The sequence below is a fragment of the Ranitomeya imitator genome, chromosome 6, assembly GCF_032444005.1.
Source record: "Ranitomeya imitator isolate aRanImi1 chromosome 6, aRanImi1.pri, whole genome shotgun sequence".
In the NCBI taxonomy this organism is placed as follows: Eukaryota; Metazoa; Chordata; class Amphibia; order Anura; family Dendrobatidae; genus Ranitomeya; species Ranitomeya imitator.
The window spans coordinates 207,436,569-207,455,856 of record NC_091287.1 but is presented as its reverse complement, the minus strand read 5'-3'; the positions used below and the strand labels follow the sequence as shown (position 1 = coordinate 207,455,856).

The following is a 19,288-nucleotide window of genomic DNA, read 5'->3' as shown; positions in this document are numbered from 1 at the left end:
GGATACCCTTGAGAAAATAAAAAATTGGGGGCGAAAAGATCATTTTTGTGAAAAAAAAATATGATTTTTATTTTTTACAGCACTACATTATAAACTTTGTGAAGCACTTGGAGGTTCAAAGTGCTCACCACACATCTAGATAAGTTCCTTATGGGGTATACTTTCCAAAATGGTGTCACTTGTGGGGGGTTTCCATTGTTTAGGCACATCAGAGGCTCTCCAAACGCGACATGGTGTCCAATCTCAATTCCAGCCAATTTTGCATTGAAAAGTCAAATGGCGCTCCCTCCCTTCTGAGCGATGTCATGCGCCGAAAAAATAGTTAACCCCCACATATGGGGTATCGGCGTACTCAGGACAAATTGTACAACAACCTTTGGGGTCCAATTTCTCCTGTTACCCTTGGTAAAATAAATTTTGGGTGAAAAAAAGTTAAATGTTAATTTTTTTTTTATAAACATTCGAAAAATTCCTGTGAAGCACCTGAAGGGTTAATAAACTTCTTAAATGTGGTTTTGAGTACCTTGAGAGGTGCAGCTTTTAGAATGGTGTCACTTTTGGGAATTTTCTGTCATATAGGCCCCTCGAAGTCACTTCAAGTGTGAGGTGGTCCCTAAAAAAAATGGTTTTGCAAATTTTGTTGTAAAAATGAGAAATCGCTGGTCAACTTTTAACCCTTATAACTTCCTAACAAAAAAAATATGTTTCCAAAATTGTGCTGATGTAAAGCAGACATGTGGGAATAGTTATTAACTATTTTGTGTGTGATATGACTAATTTAAGGGCATAAAAACTATAACTTTGAAAACTGCAAACTTTTCGTCAGATTTCTGTTTTTTTTTTTTTTTACACAAATAATCTCATAATCACCAGGATCCGTTGAAGCGTTTCAGAGTTATGACCTCAATAAAGTGAGTGGACAGAATTGAAATAAATGCCCTGGTCAGGAAGTTAAAAACAGGCTTCGGGGTGAAGGGGTTAAATGCTGTCCTAGACCCCGATACCTCATGCCTGGCTGATTGCTGCAGTTCCTTACTGCAATTTGTACGGTGTATGAATTGAGGCCAGTTTCCTGGTGTCTGTCCCTCATTTGATGTGTTTTGGCAGCATTTGGGGCCGTTCTAAGGTATTTGTTTTTGCCTCCCATTTGCGTGAATGGCGTTCGGTTATGTTCGGCGAATTTTTGACAAATTAATTGGCGAGTATTTCAAATACGGTGAACGTAATCCGAATCAAACATTGAAATATTCGCTCATCTCTACTGAAGAATAAGGCCTATGAAAAGGCATATTGGTGGTTGTTGAGAGGTTAAGAAATAAATTGTATATAAAGAAATATCTCAATATTCCTTGTCAGCATACACTATAAACCTCATTCTGGCATGTTTTTTTTTTTTTTTAAACTAAAAACAAAAAAAGATTTTCCATCAATGTTTGGTCTGAGTATCGTTTGACAGATTATAGGTTTCTCATGTTTATCTTAACAAGCAGTCCATGAAAATCAGAGAGCACTAGGATGTAGCAATAAGTGTGCTGCCAGAGTTTCAGCAAAAACGGACAGGTGTTTTTTATTTCTCTCCATATACCCTCTTCTGTCTAAAAAGACAAACATGTGACCATCCTCACAGACTGTTATAGGTAACTGTTTTATGTAAGAGAAATACAGAAAGAACATCTGATTTATAAAAAAAAAAAAAAAAGTAAGCAATTTGTCAACTCATAGTTACATAGTTATTAAGGTTGAAGGAAGACTATAAGTCCATCTAGTTCAACCCATAGCCTAACCTAACATGCCCTAACATGTTGATCCAGAGGAAGGCAAAAAAAACCCATGTGGCAAATAGTAAGCTCCACTTTGGGGGAAAAAAAATTCCTTCCCGACTCCACATACGGCAATCAGACTAGTTCCGTGGATCAACGCCCTATCAAGGAATCTAGTGTATATACCCTGTAACATTATACTTTTCAAGAAAGGTATCCAATCCCCTCTTAAATTTAAGTAATGAATCACTCATTACAACATCATATGGCAGAGAGTTCCATAGTCTCACTGCTTTTACAGTAAAGAACCCGCGTCTGTTATGCCTAAACCTTCTTTCCTCCAGACATAGAGGATGCCCCCTTGTCCCTGGTCTATGATTAAAAAGATCATCCAAAAGGTCTTTGTACTGTCCCCTCATATATTTATACATTAAAATAAGATCACCCACTAGTCTTCGTTTATCCAAACTAAATAGCCCTAAGTGTAATAACCTATCTTGGTATTGCAGACCCCCCAGTCCTTTAATAACCTTGGTCGCTCTTCTCTGCACCCGCTCTAGTTCAGCTATGTCTTTCTTATATACCAGAGACCAGAACTGTGCACAGTATTCTAAGTGTGGTCAAACTAGTGACTTGTTTAGAGGTAAAATTATATTCTCCTCATGAGCATCTATGCCTCTTGAAATGTATCCCATTATTTTATTTGCCTTTGTAGCAGCTGCCTGACACTGGCCACTGAACATGAGTTTGTCATCCACCCATACACCCAGGTCTTTTTCATTGACTGTTTTGCCCAGAGTTTTAGAATTAAGCGCATAGTTACACATCTTATTACTTCTACCCAAGTACATGACCTTACATTTATCCCCATTAAAGCTCATTTGCCATTTATCAGCCCAAGCTTCTCGTTTACATAAATCATCATGTAATATAAAATTGTCCTCCTCTGTATTGATTACCCTGCAGAGTTTAGTGTCATCTGCAAATATTGAAATTCTGCTCTGAATGCCCCCTACAAGGTCATTAATAAATGTTAAAAAGAAGAGGGCCCAATACTGACCCCTGTGGTACCCCACTGCTAACCGCGGCCCAGTCCGAGTGTGCTCCATTAATAACCACCCTTTGTTTCCTATCCCTGAGCCAGCTCTTAAAGGGACTCTGTCACCTGAATTTGGAGGGAACAATCTTCAGCCATAGAGGCGGGGTTTTCGGGTGTTTGATTCACACTTTCCTTACCCGCCGGCTGCATGCTGGCTGCAATATTGGATTGAAAATCATTCTCTGTCCTCCGTAGTACATGCCTGCACAAGGCAATCTTGCCTTGCGCAGGCGTGTACTATGGAGGACAGAGAATGAACTTCAATCCAATATTGCAGCCAAACTGCAGCCGGCGGGTAAGGAAAGGGTGAATCAAACACCCGAAAACCCCGCCTCTATGGCTGAAGATTGTTCCCTCCAAATTCAGGTGACATAGTCCCTTTAACCCACTTAGACATATTTTCCCCTAGCCCCGTTATTCTCATTTTATGTATCAACCTTTTGTGTGGCACCATATCAAAAGCTTTTGAAAAGTCGATATACACTACGTCCACTGGGTACCCTTGGTCCAGTCCGGAACTTACCTCTTCATAGAAGCTGATCAGATTAGTCTAACATGAACGGTCCCTAGTAAACCCGTGCTGATACTGGGTCATGAGGTTATTACTCTTCAGATACTCCAGTATAGAATCCCTTAGAATGCCCTCCAGGATTTTACCCACAGTAAAGGTTAAGCTTAATGGCCTATAATTACCGAGTTCAGTTTTTGTCCCCTTTTTGAATATTGGCACCACATTTGCTATACGCCAGTCCTGTGGTACAGACCCTGTTATCATGGAGTCTTTAAAGATTAAAAATAATGGTCTATCAATGACTGTACTTAGTTCCTGCAGTACTCGGGGGGTGTATCCCATCCAGGCCCGGAGATTTGTCAATTTTAGTGATTTTTAGACGCTGACTTACTTCCTGCTGGGCTAAGCAGGTGACATTAAGGCTACGTTCACATTTGCGTTGTGCGCCGCTGCGTCGGCGACGCAACACACAACGCAAATAAAAACGCACCAAAACGCATGCAAAAACGCTGCGTTTTGCGACGCATGCGTCGTTTTTTGCCGAAATTTGGACGCAAGAAAAATGCAACTTGTTGCGTTTTCTTGGCCCAACGCTTGCGGCAAAAAAAACCGCATGCGTCGCACAACGCAGCCCACAAAAACGCATGCGTCCCCCTTGTTAAATATAGGGGCGCATGACGCATGCGTCGCCCGACGCAAACCCGACGCAAACCCGCAAAACGCTAATGTGAACGTAGCCTTAATGGGGAATTTTTATCACTAGTCATTTTGTCTGCCATGGGATTTTCTTGTGTAAATACTGATGAAAAAAAGTCATTTAGCATATTGGCTTTTTCTTCATCCACCATTTCACCCAGACTATTTTTAAGGGGGCCAACACTATCATTTTTTAGTTTCTTACTATTTACTCATCCCACATTTGAAAGTATTACTAAACAAGAGTGTAAATTTCCAATAATATCCTGTTAGGCAGCAGAGTGTAAAAAACAAACAAAAAAAAAAACAGGTTATAAAGAGTCACACATTATGATAATTTAATCATTTGCTTCTTTTTGATTATTTTTACATTTTAATATTTAAAATTTGCAAACAGGTTGCAAAAATAGGATTCTGCTGAACATTAGCCCAAAACAAGTCTGGGCAATTTATCATAACATATTCAAGAAGTCAAAATGAATGAAAAAGTGGAAAAAGTAATTTTTTACCTCTCCGTTTTCAAAAGTGATTTCCCGTACAAGTGGCACACACTTATCTTGTGTCCAAGCAAAAGCCAAGTCAAAATTTGTGAGTGAACCCAAATACACCATATCAGGAGCATTTTCCTTTATGAAAAACAAAGAATGTTTAGTTTTCAGTTTTATAACAGCGAGACCAAAGTGGTGTACTATAAATATATAAGCAAAATGATCAAATATTTACAAATCGGATTGTCAATAACAAGGTTGAAATCACCCAAACCCATTTACAAAAAACTAAATATATATATTTGGGTTTTTAAAAGAAAACACAAAAAGTCTTGCTCCTGCCACAGGCACCACTAATTATCTTTTTTGGAAGAATAGTAAAATTATGTACAGGGGCTGAACAGCAAATGATAGGCATTAAACAGATGATAGGAATTAAAAAAAATTGATTGTTAACAATGAAGACAAAGCTTCATAATACACATCATTTACTCAAACTAATAAGAAAATAGAAATCTGCTTTGCATACAATTTATGATCGCATATAAATGTTTCTTTAGTGAGGAATAACTAAAATCATACTCACTCCTATGGGCCTGTAGATAACATTGTCTCCACTAAACCTTTCCGGCTTTGACACCTCTCTAAAAAAAGGAGGTAAATAAGAAAAAAAAAGCATAAATCATAAATTACCGTAGCATGAATTCAGTAACTAGGAGGATGTTAAAAAGCCCATTTTGGCCTTCAGGACACAGCACAAATTTTGCCATCATTGCCACTTATGCGACATGAATTTAGATGTTTTTATGCAGCGATTCCGAAATCACACGATAGTAGTAAAGGCTTGTCAATATATTGTGTGCTAAAGAATTAATTTAAAGCACATGACTGTGAAGAAGAAAAAAAAAAGTGTGTCACTGTGAAAAAAAAGTAAGAGGTAGTGTGAGGAAGGAGATGTGTAAATATGTTAAAAAGATTGCATAAGTGACGGATACCAGACAGAGAAAGCAAATTAGGACCACCAAAAGGGAACCAAGCCAACCATGTCAGGCATAGAACCACAAGAAATGCAGATTTTTAATATGATGTTGAAATTGTGAACAAAATTTCGTAATTTTTTTTGGGTGGTTTCATATCCCTTACTTTTATAGTTACCATATATAGCTTTATAGTTACGCAGGTGTCCATTTTTTCTTCCCTGACAAGGCTTGTGTGCCTTCACATCAAACTGCGCACCTCAGTGACCTGAACCCGCTGGCATTGTCTGGGCGGCATTCAAGGTGTGTACAGCGACGCTCAGTAAGAAGACACCTCCCGTCTTTAGGTTACATACAGTCATGGCCAAAAGTATTCACACCCCTGCAATTCTGTCAGATAATACTCAGTTTCTTCCTGAAATGGATTGCAAACACAAATTCTTTGGTATTATCTTCATTTAATTTGTCTTAAATGAAAAAACACAAAAGAAAATGAAGCAAAAAGCAAAACATTGATCATTTCACACAAAACTCCAAAAACGGGCCAGACAAAAGTATTGGCACCCTCAGCCTAATACTTGGTTGCACGACCTTTAGCCAAAAGTTGTTTCTCCCTCAGAGGTCATGGGTCTTCCAGCAGAACAATGACCCAAAACACACTTCAAAATACACTAGAAAATGGTTTGAGAGAAAGCACTGGAGACTTCTAAGGTGGCCAGCAATGCGTCCAGACCTGAATCTCATAGAACACCTGTGGAGAGATCTAAAAATAGCAGTTTGGAGAAGGCACCCTTCAAATATCAGGGACCTGGAGCAGTTTGCCAAAGAAGAATGGTCTAAAATTCCAGCAGAGCATTGTAAGAAACTCATTGATGGTTACCGGAAGCGGTTGGTCGCAGTTATTTTGGCTAAAGGTTGTGCAACCAAGTATTAGTCTGAGGGTGCCAATACTTTTGTCTGGCCCATTTTTGGAGTTTTGTGTGAAATGATCAATGTTTTGCTTTTTGCTTCATTTTCTTTTGTGTTTTTTCATTTAAGACAAATTAAATTAAGACAATAATACCAAAGAATTTGAGTTTGCAATCATTTTCAGGAAGAAACTGAGAATTATCTGACAGAATTGCAGGGGTGTGAATACTTTTGGCCATGACTGTACAGCCAATTTTTGTGGTATTTATGGACCCTTGCTTCTATTGTCTCGGCACGGGGGCTCAGTGGATAGCATAGCAGCCTTGCAGAGCTGGAGTCCTGGGTTCAAATCCCACAAAGGACAACATCTGCAAAGAGTTTGTATGTTCTCCCCATGTTGACATACTGATAGGGAATTTAGATTATGAGCCCCATCGGGGACAGAGCAAATCGTAAAGCACTGCGGAATATGTTAGCGCTATATAAAAATAAAGATTATTATGCAAACTGTAAAGCGCTGCGGAATATGTTAGCGCTATTAAAAAGAAAGATCATCATCATTATTATTATTGTCTCCATACTCCCTTAGGAAGCCCACACAAAATGCATATTGGAGTGTGTAGAAGGGGCCAGTTTCCTCATCGGGTTTGTAACTAAGCTTTTGGATATGTGCTTTTGAGATTCCATATGCATTTGTGATCTATACATGGATTGTGCTGGTAAGATATAACATTGTTTATACATATTTTAAATCAATTATAATAAATATTTAATTGCTGTGCACTGTCACTTTTTCATTCATTAGGCTGTGTGCACACGATGCAGATTTAGTGCAGAACTGCGTTTTTTTCCGCACAGAAACGCTGCAGAACTGCACTGTGATTTAGGCCATGTTCACACTTTGCGTTTTTTACCGCGGAACCGCAGCGATTTTGGCGCTGCGGGTCCGCTGCAGTTTCCATTGCGTTTACAGTAACCTGTAAACCCTATGGAAACCGCAAACCGCTGTGCACATGCTGCGGGAAAACCGCGCGGGAACGCAGCGGTTTACAACCCGCAGCATGTCACTTTGTGCAGAATCGCAGCGATTCTGCACCCATAGAAATGCATTGATCCGCTTACTTCCCGCATGGGGCTGTGCACACCATGCGGGAAGTAAGCGGATAATGTGCGGGTGGTACCCGGGGTGCAGGAGAGGAGACACTCCTCCAGGCCCCAGGAACCATATTTGTGTAAAAAAAAAAAAAAGAATTAAAACAAAAAATAATGCTATATTCACCTCTCAGCGCTGCACGCGGCCGTCCGGTCTCAGGTTTGCTATGCGACCAGGACCTGCGGTGACGTCGCGGTCACATGACCGTGACGTCACGAAGGTCCTTCTCGCACAGCATCTCTGGAACCGGACCACCGCCTGCAGCGCCGAGGAGATTGGGACGTCAGAGGGTGAGTATATCAATATTTTATTATTTTTAACATTACTATTGATGCTACATATTGCTGCATATGCGGCATCAATAGTAAATCCCGCAGCGGAACCCGCAACACAAACCGCGATAAATCTGCAGGGATAACCGCAGCGGGTTTGCCCTGCAGATTTATCAACTCTGCTGCGGGAGAACCCGCAGGGACCCGACGCTACGTGTGAACATAGCCTTACAGTACAATGTAAATCAATGTGAAAAAAAAAAGCTGTGCACATGGCGCAGAAAAATCCACGCAGAAACGCTGCAGATTTCAAAGAAGTGCATGTCACTTCTTTTGTGCATTCTGCAGCGTTTCTGCACCCCTCCATTAACAGAAATCCGCAGTGGTAAAATCTGCGCAAAAACTGCACAAAATACGCATCAATTCCGCACAAAAAACGCACTAAACGCAGCTGCGGATTCTGCCAGGAGATGCAGATTTTAGGCAGAAACTTCTGCACCTCTTTTCTTAGGCTGGTTTCACATTTGCGTTTTTTGCCACTGAGTTTGTACCGCATATAAACGCATGCGTCGTGTTTTCCTAGATTTAAAGGGAACCTGTCACCTGAATTTGGCGGGACCAGTTTTGGGTCATATGGGCGGAGTTTTCGGGTGTTTGATTCACCCTTTCCTTACCTGCTGGCTGCATGCTGGCCGAAATATTGGATTGAAGTTCATTCTCTGTCCTCCATAGTACACGCCTGTGCAAGGTAAGATTACTTTGCGCAGGTGTGTACTACGGAGGACAGAGAATGAACTTCAATCCAATATTGCAGCCAGCATGCAGCCAGCAGGTAAGGAAAGGGTGAATCAAACACCCGAAAACTCCGCCCATATGCCCGAAAACCAGTCCCGCCAAATTCAGGTGACAGGTTCCCTTTAACATTAAAAACGCATGCGTTTTTTTTTGTTCGCGTTTGGCTGCGTTTGAAGACGCATGCGTCGTTTCGATGCTTGCGTCTTGGCGCGGAAATGCAACATGTAGTAATTTCTAGAGGCGTCTATTTGCCGCAAGGAAACGCATGCGTTCGATTGCGTAAAAAAAACAACATTTTGCTGTCTATGTAAACGCATGCGTTTTTTTAGCACATGCGTTTGGTTGCGTTTTTGAACGCATGCGTTTCAATTAAGATAACTATGTCTAGACACTGATAAGCCACCCCCCACCATCAAGTTGATAAAAGGGAGGGTGTGGACAGTTGCAGGTCACTTCTCACCAGATTCTGAAGCCGAAGAGACACGAACAGGCCACATCTTGGAGGACAAGACCCTGAACAATGTGAGTATATCCTAGCCAATGTCATTATTTTCTATTTCCTCTCTCTACATGTCCTAATTTCTGCCATTTCTTTCTTTCTACATGCATCAGAATGTCTTCTTCGGATTCTTCATCTGGTGAGGAGTTTCAGCCACGACAGTCAGAAGTGGAGCATGTCAGTGAGGTGAGTATTTGCCTCGTCAGATTGGTAAGTATTCACTGTCACATCGACACGTGACAATTTGATTTTTCTTTTTTTTTTTAGAGCTCTTCCACTGAGGCACAGACAGGGCAGGAGCAGCGGAGTCAAGGTCCGGTGGAAAGATGGCAGCGGGTACGTATACAAGGCTGACTGTCCTCAGTGTAATATTCTTGAATCTTCCTTTCTTTCCACTCGTATTTCTAAAACTTTTTCCTTCTGGAATCCTTTTGTATCTTTACTTTCCTATTCATGTGATTTCTCAGCATCTTTTTTCTTTCTTTTCCTTATGTAATTGAGCAAACTTTAATGACTTACTTTAATTTTTAGGTTTCACAACGGGACGATAACCTGATAGACAATGACCTACTTATCACCCTGGTCCAGGAGCGAGTCCCGTTGTGGGACACCCGGGATCCACTGCACTCGAAAAACACCACGATCCAACGGTTGTGGAATGAGGTGGCCCAAGCGATGTGGGATGGCTGGGACAATGCCCCGCCACGGGTCCGTAGTGCATTTGGTAAGTATTGCACTGCAGTGTGAAGCAGCAGAGACCTTGGCCGTGCTCACTCGACTGTGTGTGATGAAAGAAACTCTCCGGAGTTTCTCTCATCACACACAGTTGTCTGAGCACGGCAAAAAGTCAATTTTCTGACCATAATGTTTTTTTTTTTTTTAACCCCTTCATGACCCAGCCTATTTTGACCTTAAAGACCTTGCCGTTTTTTGCAAATCTGACCAGTGTACCTTTATGAGGTAACTCAGGAACGCTTCAACGGATCCTAGCGGTTCTGATACTGTTTTTTCGTGACATTTTGGGCTTCATGTTAGTGGTAAATTTAGGTCAATAAATTATGCGTTTATTTGTGATAAAAACGGAAATTTGGCGAAAATTTTGAAAATTTCGCAATTTTCACATTTTGAATTTTTATTCTGTTAAACCAGAGAGTTATGTGACACAAAATAGTTAATAAATAACATTTCCCACATGTTTACTTTACATCAGCACAATTTTGGAAATAACATTTTTTTTTGCTAGGAAGTTATAAGGGTTAAAATTTGACCAGCGATTTCTCATTTTTACAACGAAATTTACAAAACCATTTTTTTAGGGACCACCTCACATTTGAAGTCAGTTTGAGGGGTCTATATGGCTGAAAAAACCCAAAGGTGACACCATTCTAAAAACTGCACCCCTCAAGGTACTCAAAACCACATTCAAGAAGTTTATTAACCCTTCAGGTGCTTCACAGCAGCAGAAGCAACATGGAAGGAAAAAACGAACATTTAACTTTTTAGTCACAAAAATTATCTTTTAGCAACAATTTTTTTATTTTCCCAATGGTAAAAGGAGAAACTGAACCACGTAAGTTGTTGTCCAATTTGTCCTGAGTACGCTGATACCTCATATGTGGGGGTAAACCACTGTTTGGGCGCACAGCAGGGCTTGGAAGGGAAGGAGCGCCATTTGACTTTTTGAATGAAAAATTGGCTCCACTCTTTAGCGGACACCATGTCACGTTTGGAGAGCCCCCGTGTGCCTAAAAATTGGAGCTCCCCCACAAGTGACCCCATTTTGGAAACTTGACGCCCCAGGGAACTTGTCTAGATGCATAGTGAGCACTTTGAACCCCCAGGTGCTTCACAAATTGATCCGTAAAAATGAAAAAGTACTTTTTTTTTCACAAAAAAATTCTTTTAGCCTCAATTTTTTCATTTTCACATGGGCAACAGGATAAAATGGATCGTAAAATTTGTTGGGCAATTTCTCCTGAGTACACGGATACCTCTTATATGGGGGTAAACCACTGTTTGGGCACATGGTAAGGCTTGAAAGGGAAGGAGCGCCATTTGACTTTTTGAATGAAAAATTATCTCCATCGTTAGCGGACACCATGTCGCGTTTGGAAAGCTCCTGTGTGCCTAAACATTGGCGCTCCCCCACAAGTGACCCCATTTTGGAAACTAGACCCCCCAAGGAACTTATTTAGATGCATATTGAGCACTTTAAACCCCCAGGTGCTTCACAGAAGTTTATAACGCAGAGCCATGAAAATAAAAAATAATTTTTCTTTCCTCAAAAATGATTTTTTAGCCTGGAATTTCCTATTTTGCCAAGGGTAATAGGACAAACTGGACAACAACATTTGGGGTCCAATTTCTCCTGAGTACGCTGATACCCCATATGTGGGGGTAAACCACTGTTTGGGCACATGCCGGGGCTCGGAAGTGAAGTAGTGACGTTTTGAAATGCAGACTTTGATGGAATGCTCTGTGGGCGTCACGTTGCGTTTGCAGAGCCCCTGATGTGGCTTAACAGTAGAAACCCCCCACAAGTGACCCCATTTTGGAAACTAGACCCCGAAAGGAACTTATCTAGATGTGTGGTGAGCACTTTGAACCCCCAAGTGCTTCATAGAAGTTTATAATGCAGAGCCGTGAAAATAATAAATACGTTTTCTTTCCTCAAAAATAATTATTTAGCCCAGAATTTTTATTTTCCCAAGGGTTACAGGAGAAATTGGACCCCAAAAGTTGTTGTCCAGTTTCTCCTGAGTACGCTGATACCCCATGTGTGGAGGTAAACTACTGTTTGGGCACACGTCGGGGCTCAGAAGGGAAGTAGTGACTTTTGAAATGCAGACTTTGATGGAATGGTCTGCGGGCGTCACGTTGCGTTTGCAGAGCCCCTGGTGTGCCTAAACAGTAGAAACCCCCCACTAGTGACCCAATTTTAGAAACTAGACCCCCCATGGAACTTATCTAGATATGTGGTGAGCACCTTGAACCCCCAAGTGCTTCACAGACGTTTACAATGCAGAGCCGTGAAAATAAAAAATCATTTTTCTTTCCTCAAAAATGATGTTTTAGCAAGCATTTTTTTATTTTCACAAGGGTAACAGGAGAAATTGGACCCCAGTAATTGTTGCGCAGTTTATCCTGAGTATGCTGGTACCCCATATGTGGGGGTAAACCACTGTTTGGGCACACATCGGGGCTCGGAAGTGAGGGAGCACCATTTGACTTTTTGAATACGAGATTGGCTGGAATCAATGGTGGCGCCATGTTGCGTTTGGAGACCCGTGATGTGCCTAAACAGTGGTAACCCCTCAATTCTACCTCCAACACACCCCTAACCCTTATCCCAACTGTAGCCATAACCCTAATCACAGTCCTAACCACAACCCTAATTCCAACCCTAACCCTAAGGCTATTTGCCCACGTTGCGGATTCGTGTGAGATTTTTCAGCATCATTTTTGAAAAATCCGCGGGTAAAAGGCACTGCGTTTTACCTGCGGATTTTCCGCGGATTTCCAGCGTTTTTTGTGCGGATTTCACCTGCGGATTCCTATTGAGGAACAGGTGTAAAACGCTGCGGAATCCGCACAAAGAATTGACATGCTGCGGAAAATACAACGCAGCGTTTTCGCGCGGTATTTTCCGCACCATGGGCACAGCGGATTTGGTTTCCATATGTTTACATGGTACTGTACACCTGATGGAACACTGCTGCGAATCCGCAGCCAAATCCGCACCGTGTGAACATAGCCTAATTCTAAAGGTATGTGCACACGCTGCGGAAAACGCTGCGGATCAGCAGCAGTTTCCCATGAGTTTACAGTTCAATGTAAACATATGGGAAACAAAAATCGCTGTACACATGCTGCAGAAAAACTGCACGGAAACGCAGCGGTTTACATTCCGCAGCATGTCACTTCTTTGTTCGGATTCCGCAGCGGTTTTACAACTGCTCAAATAGAAAATCGCAGTTGTAAAACTGCAGTGAAATGCGCAGAAAAAACGCGGTAAATCCGCCATAAATCCGCAGCGGTTTAGCACTGCGGATTTATCAAATCCGCAGCGGAAAAATCCGCAGAGGACCAGAATACGTGTGCACATACCGAAACCCTACCCCTACCCCTAACCCTATTCTAACATTAGTGGGGAAAAAAAATTCTTTATTTTTTTATTGTCCCTACCTATGGGGGTGACAAAGGGGGGGGGGTCATTTATTATTTTTTTTATTTTGATCACTGAGATATAATCTATCTCAGTGATCAAAATGCACTTTGGAACGAATCTGCCGGCCGGCAGATTCGGCGGGCGCACTGCGCATGCGCCCGCCATTTTGGAAGATGGCGGCGCCCGGGGAGAAGACGGACGAACCCTGGCAGGATCGGTAAGTATGATGGGGTGGGGAGGGGAGCACGAGGGGGGATCAGAGCATGGGGGGGTGAATCGGAGCGCGGGAGGGGTGGAACGGAGCACGGGGGGGTGGAACGGAGCACGGAGGGGGGTGGATCGGAGTGCAGGGGGGGTGATTGGAGCACGGGGAGGGTGATTGGAGCACGGGGGGAGCGGAGCACAGGACGGAGGGGAGCCGGAGCAGTGTACCGGACAGATCGGGGGGCTGGGGGGGCGATCGGTGGGGTGGGGTGGGGGCACATTAGTGTTTCCAGCCATGGCCAATAATATTGCAGCATCGGCCATGGCTGGATTGTAATATTTCACCAGTTATAATAGGTGAAATATTACAAATCGCTTTGATTGGCAGTTTCACTTTCAACAGCCAATCAGAGCGATCGTAGACACGAAGGGGTGAAGCCACCCCCCCTGGGCTAAACTACCACTCCCCCTGTCCCTGCAGATCGGGTGAAATGGGAGTTAACCCTTTCACCCGATCTGCAGGGACGCGATCTTTCCATGACGCCACATAGGCGTCATGGGTCGGATTGGCACCGACTTTCATGACGCCTACGTGGCGTCAAAGGTCGGGAAAGAGTTAACAGTGGACAAAGTAAAAACGATGAAGGACTGCTTCAACAAGGACCTGCGTCAAGAGAGTCGTGTTCCCAGTGGTTCAGGAGCAAGGATCCAAACATACAAATACCATCGCGTTCTGGCATTTTTAAGACCGGTCCTTGCCCAGAGAACGTAAGTATTTATCACATGCTTTAGGTTGTATTGTATTGCCATAATCTGTATTTTTAAATTCCACAGGATTTTGCGTCTGGTTAATTTTTGGTATTAATTTTCTTTTTCCTTTTTTCACAGCACATACAGTACGACTGTCGGCCCAGGTTCTGGAGCTGTCCTTCATCCGACAGCCACGGACCCGTCCCAGCTATCCAGCAGCGCAGCAGCAAGTAGGCCTTCCACACTAACTGGAGACCAGGCAGCTAGTCCATCAGGTCTTCCCCTTTCGAGGTCCTCTTCCACTGCCCCCCGTTTTTTTGGGCTTATCCTGGCAGCGGCAGAGGGCTTCGGACAGGTCACTCATGCCCGAGTTTTTGCACTTGAGCTGGGTTTTACATGAAGCAATCAAGGCTTTAGGTGACTGAATGAATGTTTCAAGGCTTTTGGTGCCCGTATCTAGGAGGTCACCAAAAGCCTTGATCAAGTGAAAGCCGACCTCCAGAGGCCAGCTCATCATTTTTTTAACCAAATTGAGCAGGGCATGTCGGAACACCTTACTCCTGATCTCCAGCTGAGTGTCATGCAGGCCTGCAATGCTGCTTACGTGCAGGCTATGCAGCAGAGTCGGTATTTCCAGCAGACAGAGGCGGCATATCCAACTGTGCCTCCACTGTCACGATTAACCTCAATACAGACTTCTGCTGCACATACCACTGCACGGCCACCTCAATTCCTTCCACAGGCGGACTCCACTACAGCGCCAGCACCATGACAAGTGCAGTTGGACATCCCACCGCCACCACCGTGACAACCGCTGCTCCTGCTTGGACCTCCTCCACTGACACCACAATGCAGCAGGACCCTGGCATGGTTTTCCGTACCGCCCCCACGATGCAGCAGGACCCTGGCATGGCTTTCCGTACCGCCCCCAACACGATGCAGCAGGACCCTGGCATGGCTTTCCGTACCGCCCCCACCACGATGCAGCAGGACCCTGGCATGGCCTTCCGCTCTCCAAGCGCTATGGACTCTGGCATGGCTGCACGCTCTACGAGCACTATGGACTGACAGTGCAGCCGGACCCTGACAGGTCACCCGCCACTACGCCACATGAGCCCACCAAGACGTCCCCAAACCAGGCAAACCCAAAAAAAAACCCAGAAAAAAAAAAACAGAGGACTCTTAGCATTCCTCGCCCTTCACCTACCAATGTGTCTGTATTGTCAGTTTTGTCTCACCCTTCCAGTGCGTCTCAAGCCTCTCATGTGTCAAGCCCCATCCCCGAACTTCCAGACCCTTCTAGTTTCATTGCCCCTTCTCCTGCCACCTCTGCATCGTCCACGGTTAGCCAGGCCTCAGTTCTTCACACCCCCCGTTTACATCACTCTACCCCAAGCCGGCGCAGTAAAAAATAATTTTTTTCAGTTGTTAAAATAAAAAAAGTTTGATTTGCCACAATTATGTTTGGTTTATTGTGTCTATCGCCGCCGGCAACACACACCGTGCGCCAAGAAACGTCGCCACACACTTACTTTTTGGCCCACATCATATCTCCAGTAGTTAAAAATAAAAAGACTGCAGCTTTGTGTGTCTTTAGTATACAGATATGAGGTGGACCAAAAAATATTACATGTATCTCCATAATCTCTTTTTGTCTGTGCCTAGTGTGGCAGTCTGAGGAGAAAATGGTGGAAATACAGTGCAGACCTCTACTGAACAGGTCAGGTGTCAAAAAACTCATTAGTTATGACACCTGACCTGTTGAGTAGAGAACTGCCTTGTATAACCACCATTTTCATAGTAACATAGTTAGTAAGGCCGAAAAAAGACATTTGTCCATCCAGTTCAGCCTATATTCCATCATAATAAATCCCCAAATCTACGTCCTTCTACAGAACCTAATAATTGTATGATACAATATTGTTCTGCTCCAGGAAGACATCCAGGCCTCTCTTGAACCCCTCGACTGAGTTCGCCATCACCACCTCCTCAGGCAAGCAATTCCAGATTCTCACTGCCCTAACAGTAAAGAATCCTCTTCTATGTTGGTGGAAAAACCTTCTCTCCTCCAGACGCAAAGAATGCCCCCTTGTGCCGTCACCTTCCTTGGTATAAACAAATCCTCAGCGAGATATTTGTATTGTCCCCTTATATACTTATACATGGTTATTAGATCGCCCCTCAGTCGTCTTTTTTCTAGACTAAATAATCCTAATTTCGCTAATCTATCTAGGTATTGTAGTTCTCCCATCCCCTTTATTAATTTTGTTGCCCTCCTTTGTACTCTCTAGTTCCATTATATCCTTCCTGAGCACCGGTGCCCAAAACTGGACACAGTACTCCATGTGCGGTCTAACTAGGGATTTGTACAGAGGCAGTATAATGCTCTCATCATGTGTATCCAGACCTCTTTTAATGCACCCCATGATCCTGTTTGCCTTGGCAGCTGCTGCCTGGCACTGGCTGCTCCAGGTAAGTTTATCATTAACTAGGATCCCCAAGTCCTTCTCCCTGTCAGATTTACCCAGTGGTTTCCCGTTCAGTGTGTAATGGTGATATTGATTCCTTCTTCCCATGTGTATAACCTTACATTTATCATTGTTAAACCTCATCTGCCACCTTTCAGCCCAAGTTTCCAACCTATCCAGATCCATCTGTAGCAGAATACTATCTTCTCTTGTATTAACTGCTTTACATAGTTTTGTATCATCTGCAAATATCGATATTTTACTGTGTAAACCTTCTACCAGATCATTAATGAATATGTTGAAGAGAACAGGTCCCAATACCGACCCCTGCGGTACCCCACTGGTCACAGCGACCCAGTTAGAGACTATACCATTTATAACCACCCTCTGCTTTCTATCACTAAGCCAGTTACTAACCCATTTACACACATTTTCCCCCAGGCCAAGCATTCTCATTTTGTGTACCAACCTCTTGTGCGGCACGGTATCAAACGCTTTGGAAAAATCGAGATATACCACGTCCAATGACTCACCGTGGTCAAGCCTATAGCTTACCTCTTCATAAAAACTGATTAGATTGGTTTGACAGGAGCGATTTCTCATAAACCCATGCTGATATGGAGTTAAACAGTTATTCTCATTGAGATAATCCAGAATAACATCCCTCAGAAACCCTTCAAATATTTTCCCAACAACAGAGGTTAGACTTACTGGCCTATAATTTCCAGGTTCACTTTTAGTGCCCTTTTTGAATATTGGCACCACATTTGCTATGCGCCAGTCCTGCGGAACAGACCCCGTCGCTATAGAGTCCCTAAAAATAAGAAATAATGGTTTATCTATTACATTACTTAGTTCTCTTAGTACTCGTGGGTGTATGCCATCCGGACCCGGAGATTTATCTATTTTGATCTTATTTAGCCGGTTTCGCACCTCTTCTTGGGTTAGATTGGTGACCCTTAATATAGGGTTTTCATTGTTTCTTGGGATTTCACCTAGCATTTCATTTTCCACCGTGAATACCGTGGAGAAGAAGGTGTTTAATATGTTAGCTTTTTCCTCGTCATCTACAACCATTCTTTCCTCACTATTTTTTAAGGGGCCTACATTTTCAGTTTTTATTCTTTTACTATTGATATAGTTGAAGAACAGTTTGGGATTAGTTTTACTCTCCTTAGCAATGTGCTTCTCTGTTTCCTTTTTGGCAGCTTTAATTAGTTTTTTAGATAAAGTATTTTTCTCCCTATAGTTTTTTAGAGCTTCAATGGTGCCATCCTGCTTTAGTAGTGCAAATGCTTTCTTTTTACTGTTAATTGCCTGTCTTACTTCTTTGTTTAGCCACATTGGGTTTTTCCTATTTCTAGTCCTTTTATTCCCACAAGGTATAAACCGCTTACAGTGCCTATTTAGGATGTTCTTAAACATTTTCCATTTAATATCTGTATTCTTATTTCTGAGGATATTGTCCCAGTCTACCAGATTAAGGGCATCTCTAAGCTGGTCAAACTTTGCCTTCCTAAAGTTCAGTGTTTTTGTGACTCCCTGACAAGTCCCCCTAGTGAAAGACAGGTGAAACTGTACAATATTGTGGTCGCTATTTCCTAGATGCCAGACCACCTGCAGATTTGTTATTCTGTCAGGTCTATTAGATAGTATTAGGTCTAAAAGTGCTGCTCCTCTGGTTGGATTCTGCACCAATTGTGAAAGATAATTTTTCTTGGTTATTAGCAGAAACCTGTTGCCTTTATGGGTTTCACAGGTTTCTGTTTCCCAGTTAATATCCGGGTAGTTAAAGTCCCCCATAACCAGGACCTCATTATGGGTTGCAGCTTCATCTATCTGCTTTAGAAGTAGACTTCCCATGATTTCTGTTATATTTGGGGGTTTGTAACAGACCCCAATGAGAATTATGTTACCATTTTTCCCTCCATGAATTTCGACCCATATGGACTCGACATCCTCATTCCCTTTGCTAATATCCTCCCTTAAAGTGGACTTTAGACAAGACTTTACATAGAGACAAACCCCTCCTCCTCTCCGATTTTTACGATCCTTTCTAAACAGACTGTAACCCTGTAAGTTAACTGCCCAGTCATAGCTTTCATCTAACCATGTCTCGGTTATTCCCACTATGTCAAAGTTACCTGTAGATATTTCTGCTTCTAGTTCTTCCATCTTGTTTGTCAGGCTTCTGGCGTTTGCGAGCATGCAGTTTAGAGGATTTTGTTTTGTTCCAATCTCCTCGCTGTGGATTGTTTTAGAAATGTTTTTACCTCCCTTCTGAGTATGTTTTCCTGGGTCTTCTTTGTTCGAATCTAATGTTTTTCTTCCCGTCCCCTCTTCTTCTAGTTTAACGCCCTCCTGATGAGTGTAGCAAGTCTTCTGGCGAATGTGTGTTTCCCAGGTTTGTTGAGGTGTAGTCCGTCTCTGGCGAGGAGTCCATCATACAAGTAATTCACACCGTGGTCCAGGAATCCGAATCCTTGTTGTCTGCACCATCGTCTTAGCCAGTTGTTCGCATCAAGGATCCTGTTCCATC

At 42.9% G+C, this 19,288-nt stretch overlaps 1 protein-coding gene across 2 annotated transcripts in view; it reads right to left on the bottom strand.

Moving 5' to 3' along the window:
• Positions 1–19,288, bottom strand: part of ERP44 (endoplasmic reticulum protein 44) — a 380,772-nt gene that overhangs the window by 125,521 nt on the left and 235,963 nt on the right. For both annotated transcript variants that reach the window (XM_069730447.1, XM_069730448.1), the window contains 2 exons: positions 5,141–5,198; positions 4,576–4,692 (listed from right to left, as the gene is read on the bottom strand). In XM_069730447.1, the coding sequence (XP_069586548.1) occupies positions 4,576–4,692; positions 5,141–5,198 (175 nt within the window). The remainder of the gene's footprint in view (positions 1–4,575; positions 4,693–5,140; positions 5,199–19,288) is intronic.